The following is a 9,255-nucleotide window of genomic DNA, read 5'->3' as shown; positions in this document are numbered from 1 at the left end:
ACCCAGTACAGGCTGTAAAGAACGACTGACTATACAGTAGTAACACATGAATAAATAAATACGATGGAGGACAGCAAAGAATCCGATAAGATAAAAAGAATTACTATAGCAAAATACCTCACAATTGTACCTTAGATGTGTGATTTAACACACTTCATTATTCACAACCTCTGGATTGAAGCTGGAACAGTCATGTTTACACCTGGAGCCTGAACCTGGAGCAGTTGGTACATCTGTGCCAAACAAATTAGCGCCGACTGAAGAAGCAGACCTCGCGTTGCTGGTGCCAAAGGATGAATCTCCTCCCGAAAGAAGCACGACTTGGTGATTACTCACTCCCCCCAAACTTTCAAGTTGGACGTAATTACATGTAATTAGTGAGGAGAGGCTGCTTTCGGAACAATGCATCCTCATCTTGATGCATAAAGAGCATATGAAGTGCCCATTTAGCTGTAAGTCGTCTCCTTGTTGACTTCCCAGTAAGATCTTAAGAAAAATGCAAATGGACGGTGATGCTGGACGAGTCTGGCAGGTGATAGTTTGGATCAGCGCTGTTCCAGTGGTTTCCTACTCTCGATGCCAGATAGTGAAATAAGGGAAGGACTAATTCACAGTGAGCATCAGCGAAGCAGTAAGAAAATAAAAATTTAATCCTTATATTGATTCGGTTGCATTCAATGAAATCATTATTCAAACAATTATACTCTTCAGAGTGGCATCATTTGTAGAAAATGAGAAAAGACTGCATGATGATGTATCCCGGCTGCTGAGACGGGTCAGGATCCTTCCCATCGAACAAACCAAAGTAGATGACAGTGTTCAGGCCACTCAGGTCCAGCTGAGTGGGAAGAAAACCCTGAGTTAATACAGCCTCAAAAAAGCAATCACATTATAAAATGCAACAATACAAAACGAGATATCATACATTGTAATTTCAACCTACAGCATTAGGTAAATGGTCTCCAGATGTAAATAAAATCTTCTACTCTTCTTTCAAGCATAAGATACATCTAGAACTCGAACTAAACTAAACTAAAATCTCTCTGGTAAAAAAGAAAATTACTTTTTGAACCTTGGTGTTATAATTATCATATCAATTTCTGCTTTGTCTCATTTCAGGAAATGAAACAAGGGAAGTTTTCAGTTCTAGTTTCTAGATTTGCTTTTTTTTCAATTGCTAACTTTTGAAAATCAGCAGCAACTTCTCAGTTGTTACAGAACCAACGAATGCTTGTTTTACAGCTCGATCCGTGAGCCAACCTCATCTTGTGCTGAAAGGAAAGTGCTCCAACCAGGAACAGTCAGGAGTTTACTTAATGGCACCAGGAGCCTTTATGGTCAATAAGTCACAGAATGATTAAGCCCTCTGTAACTCTAATGAGCTTAGTTCACTCAAAAGCTGCACGGCTTTGACTCCAGAGTTAAAGAATCTCCTGTGGAACAGAGGTTTGCTGAGCTTTCAATGCGTACAGACGTAACCTTTACTGTAGATGCATGTAGATCACAGAAAGGCCCGAAACATGTGTAGCTTTATTTAAAAATGTCAGATTCATCAGACCTTTCTCTAAGTGGAGATTTAATCAAATCTGCATTGTACATTTGTTTTGGTCCTGACGAAGCTGCTGTATGCTGAGGGGGGTGGGTTCACCTGCTTGGTGATATCGATTCTCCAGGGGTCCACCTGCAGCCCGTCGCACCAGCCTCCTCGGCCGTACAGCCACGTGCCGTGCTCGTTCGGCACCGCTCCGTCTTTCACCCGCTGAGTGCAGCCCAGAGCCGTTCCTGACGAGCCCCGACAGCCCAGCCAAGAAAATCATGAAGCCAATTGTCAGTTCAGACCTGGTGTGTGACTTGGGGCCTGTTCTTTCATTTTCCCTGATGATTGTTGAATATTATTTTAATCTGGTTTGATTTTCTGATTTAAAATTAGAATTACTTGAAACGTTCTTTCCATGATGCAGATATCTTCAACTTTAAGCACATTTTTCTAGCCTGTTTAGCCTCAGTGGCTTTTGAAGCTTTTAGGAATTTTAACGCGTAACCTCCCTAAAATTTCTAAATCTCAGATATCAGATCTTTGTGCAGTGTGTGTCCATTCCTCACCTGCAGAGTCAAAAGAAAGAGTGTTGTTGAACGCAGCATTAATCAGGAAGTGGTGGGAGGTGACGCAAAACTCTCCGCAGCCGTTCTCGTCACTGCCGTGTCCCGTGATGACAGCGAACAGCTCCACCTGAAACAGACGCAGCTGCTGAGATGCTGCAACGAGGGAAGCGACGGCGAGCGTCCGGCGGCAGCTCAACCTTTTTAGTCGACGACGAGGGGACGGAGAATTTGATCGGCTGGTAGCGCTTGTTGTAGTTTTTGTCGAAGGTGCCGCCGCTGTACAGTGGCACCGCTCTGAAGGGACGGAGCGTCTCTAGACGATGACCTGCAACAGAGGAGACCAGGGACTCGTTAGAACAGAGACCCTTTGAAGAACAGTGACCTGATAAGATAAAAGGATGTAATGTTAGCACGCTCGCATAGACAGTATATAGAACGTAGTATAAAAACAAGAAGCCATCTCAGATGGCAGCAAGTTTGTAATCGTCCTGGACAGACTCCTTATTACTTCCTCATCACTCAATTTTCCTGGAACATGAATCTGGGTCTTTGTTGCGAGTCCGTGTATTTTTCCAGTCACCATTTACAGACTGTTCCTTCCTGTGGTGACGTTCCCGTTCGCTTCTCAGAACATTTTCAGTCCATTTTCTCTTTGTGTCCCTGCTCTCAGTTCTCTGAGCTGGACTCAGTGTCACATTACTCATCTGTGCAGCCTTTATACAGTTTGAGGAGTCCATTCAAAGGCTGATTAATTTCCCAAATCTACAGCACGTGCACGTTTGGCTGAGGTGTGCGTCAGAGCCTGTGAAACGTTTGGTACCTTATGGTTTGGTGCAGTTAGACACGGACACACCTGTTCGGACCTGCTGGTCTTTCACCTCCTACCTGTCTGGTTGCTGACGCTAAATCTCAGATTGAGGGAGACGACCCACGGCTTCGCCCAAGGCGCCGTCTTCATGGTGAAGTTGCATTTGTTGCTGTCCAGCAGGGGGATGAGTGGAGACACGTCTGTGAGCCAGCGCCCGGTACCTCTGCCCAAAAAGCCCGTGTTGCACTTTAGCACATAACGTTGCTTCACAAATTACTCCGCTTTACGCTGAGATGAAAAACAACAACGATGTTTGAGATCAGCCTCTCACCTGTGGAAGGTCGTGATCCATCGGCCCAGTTCAATGTTACAGTATGGACTGAGGTGGTTGCAGCAGACGAACAGCTGCACCGTGTGATCCCACGGAGCACAGGACGAGTCCCTGCGGCCGGGACACGACAGAGACGCATCCAGCTCCAGTGTGTCGAAGTGGGACAAGCCTGCAGACAAACACATGTTGATGCTAAAACAGGAGAGGTGAATAATAGGAAGAAATGTCCCATAAACATCCATAGTCTAAAGGGCAATAATCAAAGTAACAACTGCAGAATATTACTTTTGATATCCATGAACATGACGAAGCAGCACAGAATACTGAAATCTAAATCCCCACTTCCACAGCTTTAGCGGATGAAGTTACCTAACGGCAGAACGACTGTGGCCACTGCTCCTTTGTCGCCCTGCATTTGGACTTTGTCAAAGACAGGAACAACCTGTGCAGGATTCTGAAGCTTGAGCTGCAGAGCTGCGTAGAAATCAAACCTGAAGAGGAATTCAGTGATGAGCTGCAGAGCCATTTAAAAGCAAATGGACGCAATACAACTTAAAACGGAGCCAACTTCATGCAGTAGAGTTATAATCTCAGCTGCCTTGTGATATGCAGACACTCTTTCTTACCACTGTGCCTGCCAGTTGATGAAGCTAAACGTGGGATACAGGAAGGAGCCCATCTCAGACAGGGCTCCCTGCTGGTTAATGCCGATGAAGAAGCTCGGCGACGGAGTCGTCTGGAAGGACACGTTCACCTTCTGTCCCAACCTAGAACACAAATTACTGTATAAGCTGCTGCATTAAGGAAAGAGGACATGCAGCATTAGATCATATTAGGGTAATGTTCATAAGCTTAAGTGCTTTTAAGCCACATGGAACAATAATATTTTGCTCGTGGCAAGTGGAAAAACACAACCAGGCTCATGAGAATCCCATTTAATTGTGTAAAAGAACCGTTCATCTTTGTCCCAGGATGTCGAGCATCAACATCTTCAGACTTAATCCGTACCGGAACGCCTGCTCTACCGCTAGCTCCAGGTGCACCATGGCAGCGGGGATGCCCAGCTGTACGTAACACTCATCCTCAACACAGTTCATGTCCTGGATTGGGTTTCCAGGGAGGGCGTAGACAAGGACACCGGAGGCGTTGGATTTGGCCATGCTCTGCACCTGGAACCACAGAACCGTGTATGTGCGTGCGTCATGTTTTAGCTACTAACAGTGTTAAACCACAAGCACTCTGTGACAGCATACAGACCTTGGTGAAGAAAGAGCAGTTGCCCTCTGACACCCAAGCTACAGCACCTGCCACTATGGGGGTAGGATGACACCCATCTCCTGCATCAATCAGCTGATATGACCTCTGACCCCAGCGCCCCGTGAGCCAATCGTATCGAGCATCAAGCCGTTTGATGATCACAGGCATCTTCCACTCTGAGGAGAAAAATAAAACCACATTCAGAAAAGAAAAGACAGTGAACCTTGTAAAGTGCCTTGAAATACCTTTTGTTGTGAATTGATGCTATATAAATAAAACTGAACTTCTTACCCTTTGAGGTAAAAACTGCCTGTGAGAAGCCACAGTTAAATCCAAAGCAGCCCCAGTAGCAGAGCACGTTGGGGATCCAGTTTCCCAGAGCAAAGACTGGGACAGGAGAGAAGTGCAGCCTGGACAGAACCTCTTTCTTACTGCAGCAACACACAACGGTTCAAATGCAAAACGGTGGACAAGAAATAGCAAAAAATGTTAATGTTCTACCAACTTTAACACCATTGGCTTTTAACAAGTTGTCTTCAGTGCTGTTAATTGGGTCTAAACTTTACTTGCACAATGACAGTAATGATCAAACCAGTTAATCCACAAACGAACACACACACAAACAGAACCTTTGCCAAAACACTGTTGGCATTGATTCACCTGTCAGACGACAAGAACTTGCAGCACAGAATGTCTGTTATGAGGAAGATCATATTAGTAGTTTAGTTTATCGACTGAGACTTGACCAGTTTATTTTTTCTTTTGGACCTTTTGGTATTTGTTTAGATATGCAGATATTAGTATAAGTCCCTAGCTGTGTATCTACAGAAACTTTGTTGTTTTCGAATAAAACCTGAGGAACTTTCAGATGAGGAACACTTTCAAATCCCTTTTGTAAGTTCAGCTTTCCGTGCAACTTCCTCTTTCTCAGTATTGTATTTCTAGATTAGGTTAATGCTGTCACCCCCAGGTTTTAAACAGCCACCATAAAAATATATTAGAAAAAGAAAAAAGAAAAGATCATTTCCGCTGTAACATACATAGACAATTCATTTGGTGAATACAAACTACATACAACATTACTTTACCTCTTTTTACTAAACTGAATATACAGAGAGGAGAAGCAGGTGTTTCACCTGTGCACTGCGGCCCGTTGCAGCTGCTCCCTCATCCACAGAGCATCGCTGACGGCAGAGTCGTCCAGGGACAGGAACAGCACCTGTGTGCTAGCGGGCAGGTCCCGAACCAGGCTGGACAGGGACGACTCCGAGCTCCACAGACACTCCAAGAAGCCAGACTTGTTGGTGAAGGCGTGTATGAGCAGGGACCCGGGCACAGCTCCGGGCTGGTACGACAACTCTCCAGCCAGGGTGGGGACCGTGAACGCAGCGGCGAGGTCCCCCGGTTCTGGTCCGGAGGCTGGTTCTGGACCGGAGGCTTTTGTTGATCCCCAGCTACCGAAGAATCCCTGGACCTGCTCATCTTCTGTCACTGTCGTCCGGAACCTCTTCGTGGCTCCAGTCACCTGAGCCGCCACAAGAAGAAGGCACCACAACAACGGAGACCGTGAACGCATCAAACCCATTTTCCTGCTCACAGCGAGTGACCCTGAACTCAGCAGCAGCGCACCTGCATGTTTTAAACAGAGTTTAACCTAATTTCAATTGCCTCGCTGCTGTTACGACGTGTCATTGGGTGTTTCATTAATTTCCTAAATTCCCCTAAACATTTAAGCCGGAGGCGGCGCGTGCCTCGAGCTACGGCGGCCCCGTGGGGACAAGAAGCCTCGGAGCGCGCACAGCGACTGCTCTTTGACTACTAACCAACTTCTACTGGCCGCCAAACCGATCCGGCTTTTTGACATTTGGGTTGAACCACACTGACCTTTAACGCTAAGAGCACAAATAAAGTTGTTAGCGTTAAATAAAAAGCAAATAAAGCAGCCATTCTGAATCTGAACTTAATAAGACTGCTTTAAACAGAGAAATAAATGTAAAAACAGCGCCCAGAAGTTTGAAACTTTATACACAAACCAACTTGTTAACCTTTTCATGGAAATGAAAATATAAGATATATATTAACATATATATATATATAAAACAGAAAAAATATGAAGGCACCGCTTGCCGCCGTATAGCTGACGTTAAGAGAAGCGGGTGCTCATTTTTTTTGGGACATATGAACGCCACATGACGACTATGCAAGTCTGACATGTTCAGTGTGACCGTTGAACCCACTTGCAACAATAATTATAACAAATGTCAAAATGGAGCCGTCTGACTCACGAAATAATTGTACGAGGCAAGCATGGACACACATCATCCAGTCCAGCTGTGCGTAAAAGCGCCGCGCGCGCACACGGAGCGTTGAGGATCCTCAATGCGATGGCGCATCCTTAGAGAAGACGCGCTGCTTCCAATCCAGCAGAGGTGTAGACTGCCTGCACGCAAGCATTTCTTACACCTTGTTAATAAAAATCCAGCTTTATGTTTTACGAAAAGCTATTTGGCTGAAACTACGCGCGACTTTCAACGATGGAGATAATTAAGTTTGTTTTAATACTTGCGCTGATTCTGGGAAACGTTTTTTGTCAAGACGTGGACGTTGACAACTGGAGAGAGGTGAGACTAATCAAACCTTTCCGCTTAGAACTAAATTGTGCTTGTGTTTTCAGTTTTCCTACAAATAAATCCGTTATTTAAATTCCCATGAATTTTAATTATTTCCGTCTCATTTTAGAACAAGTGGCCAAATTCTGACACTATTCAAAACATATTAATAAGACTGACCAGAAAACCGGGACCACGTCAGTATCTTGGACTGATGGGGAAGAAAAACTCCGGTAGGGATCATTTACATTATTACCCCACCTTTGAATTCATTTTAATTATTACCCCATTTTTGACTTCAGGTCTAATCAGATTATTTATTTATCCATTTATTTTAAACAGCGAAAACGCAGAGGGCGCGTAAACGTAAGGGTCCATTTTTATATTGTAAAAGAAATATGTATATAAGGTATTTAGATAATTAAGCTTGATGCCAGCTGCTCTTTTTACCCACAGGGTATAAATTTCAAACCTTTGTGGGTCTGATGGGTAAAAGAAGCTTCGAGGATGAAGGTATGACTTAATTTAGTTGTCAAATCAAATGCGTGAAACTCATCCGTCCAATAACAGCTGATTTAATTTTTGCAGGAGCTCTGAGAGCTTCGCACAGATCTGACGATTACTGAGGAAACTACATTGATTTTTCTTAATACTTGTTTTGAGTGTGTGTTCATAAAACTGTTAGTTTGGTGAAAGAGGTTGAGTTTTATGGTAATTGGTGACATCTAGTGGATGCATACGGAGTATGACAATCGTCCTAGAACAAACTCAAAATCACTCCTCCATATCATCACAGGTTTATTAAGTGACTTTGTACAATACAAATGAAAAATAAATTTAAAAATACAGAGATGGAGTACATAGCCAAAGCAAACTGTGGTGTTGACTCTTCATTGCCCAATAATGTCTGCAGACAGAGCAAAATGCTTTCCGTTAACTCGTCCATGACGTCTGTGTGAAACTGTTTCAGCGAAAGCTGCTGTCGAGTATCTGACATACAAAAGAAGTTATTACTACAGCTGGCTCGGTATATATAAAAATAAACTAAAAGTGAAATATAACACTCATGTTATAAATGGTGGTCCAAGGCTAGTGGAGATAGCTAAACGCATGGGGTAAAGAAAGCATTACATTTATGGGAAAAAAAGATTTTAAAATATTTTAAAACTATATAAAGGCCCAAGGTGCATTTTTATTGATTTTCTCACTTTCAGCTTTTCATATCGACACCTATCATTTGAGGCTGACTGACGAGGAGGGTTCAAAGTTTAGCAGGTACACTCAGAATAAAAGGATCAGGTAATGCCTTGCCCTCCTCTTCCTTTACTATACAACAGAAGATCAGGATAATATTCATATACTGCTTTTTCACTTTGCCCTGTAAACAAATAAAATTCACCAGAACTTGATTGTACAACGGTCAAACGTGACTCACAGGTACTTTTTCCCACTATGTTCTCCATAAAAATGTACACGTCTGTCATTTAAAAGCAACCTTGGGGAAGAAATGATAGAGCAGCAGGTAGGGCGGGGACAGTATTCAGTTATAACAACAACAACAACAATAATAATAATTAAAAATTATAATAATCGTGTGTTTGGCCTTTTCTAAAATGGGGTTATTTTTGTGTTAAGGTAAACACATGATAAAAGAATGATAATCATGACAAGTCCCGAGGGAGACAAGGGGCTGGGCTATGGTGGTTCTGAACCTACATGCAGACCACCACCCACCGCCCCACATAACCCCCAAAATTCCCTCAGTACCCCCTCTAGTGGCTGGGAGCAGGAGCACAGATGCGTTGGCACAGAACAGGGACAGAAGAGGAGTAGGGGGGAGGGGAGAGAATGGGGAGGAGGGGAAAGGAAAGTGGGACTGGGTGACGTCAGTGCCACACACTTGGGTCCCGACCGGCAGCATTGGCAAACTAAGACAACTGGAGTTGGGGTGATCCTGCTGATGGGCTTTAGAAAATCTTGCCTTTCTTTTTGTTTTTCTCCAGAGTTCTGCAGTCAAGAAAAGACAAACCCATTATTAGTAACACCCTTAAATGTTCTCAAAGAATGCAGCCAAGAACCTTTTAGACCTTTAAATAAATTTTATATTTGAAATGGTGCAAATTAATCCACACTGAGCACTCTGTTTC

General features: G+C 43.7%; 3 protein-coding genes across 6 annotated transcripts in view; 1 reads left to right on the top strand and 2 right to left on the bottom strand.

Moving 5' to 3' along the window:
* Positions 1–625: 625 nt before the first annotated feature.
* Positions 626–6,084, bottom strand: si:dkey-256h2.1 (uncharacterized protein LOC337520 homolog). The gene is made up of 12 exons (XM_029129610.3): positions 5,636–6,084; positions 4,791–4,930; positions 4,500–4,675; positions 4,251–4,411; positions 3,869–4,009; positions 3,612–3,733; positions 3,243–3,411; positions 2,989–3,134; positions 2,301–2,428; positions 2,104–2,230; positions 1,649–1,782; positions 626–838 (listed from the first exon to the last, which is right to left on the bottom strand). The coding sequence occupies exons 1-12, from the start codon at positions 6,082–6,084 to the stop codon at positions 719–721; spliced, it is 2,013 nt and encodes a 670-aa protein (XP_028985443.1). The 3' UTR covers positions 626–718.
* LOC114843255 (protachykinin) lies at positions 5,177–7,990 on the top strand. 2 transcript variants are annotated; one of them, XR_008692953.1, is made up of 6 exons: positions 5,177–5,393; positions 5,614–7,120; positions 7,239–7,341; positions 7,451–7,474; positions 7,565–7,621; positions 7,697–7,990. XR_008692953.1 is itself a non-coding variant. In XM_029129633.3 (5 exons), the coding sequence occupies exons 1-5, from the start codon at positions 7,034–7,036 to the stop codon at positions 7,732–7,734; spliced, it is 309 nt and encodes a 102-aa protein (XP_028985466.1). In that variant the 5' UTR covers positions 6,505–7,033; the 3' UTR covers positions 7,735–7,990. The 2 variants fall into 2 exon arrangements, 1 of the variants encoding a protein (XP_028985466.1); XM_029129633.3 differs by lacking the exon at positions 5,177–5,393 and having other exon boundaries at positions 6,505–7,120.
* septin7b (septin 7b) overlaps positions 7,894–9,255 on the bottom strand; it is a 36,417-nt gene continuing 35,055 nt past the window's right edge. For all 3 annotated transcript variants that reach the window (XM_055503496.1, XM_055503497.1, XM_041067879.2), the window contains one exon: positions 7,894–9,115. In XM_055503496.1, coding sequence (XP_055359471.1) covers positions 9,076–9,115 — 40 coding nt within the window. In that variant the 3' untranslated portion in view covers positions 7,894–9,075. The remainder of the gene's footprint in view (positions 9,116–9,255) is intronic.

The sequence above is a fragment of the Betta splendens genome, chromosome 16 (genome assembly GCF_900634795.4).
Source record: "Betta splendens chromosome 16, fBetSpl5.4, whole genome shotgun sequence".
Classification (NCBI taxonomy): domain Eukaryota; kingdom Metazoa; phylum Chordata; class Actinopteri; order Anabantiformes; family Osphronemidae; genus Betta; species Betta splendens.
Note: the sequence above shows the minus strand (reverse complement) of the source record. Positions and strands in the feature narration are given on the sequence as shown.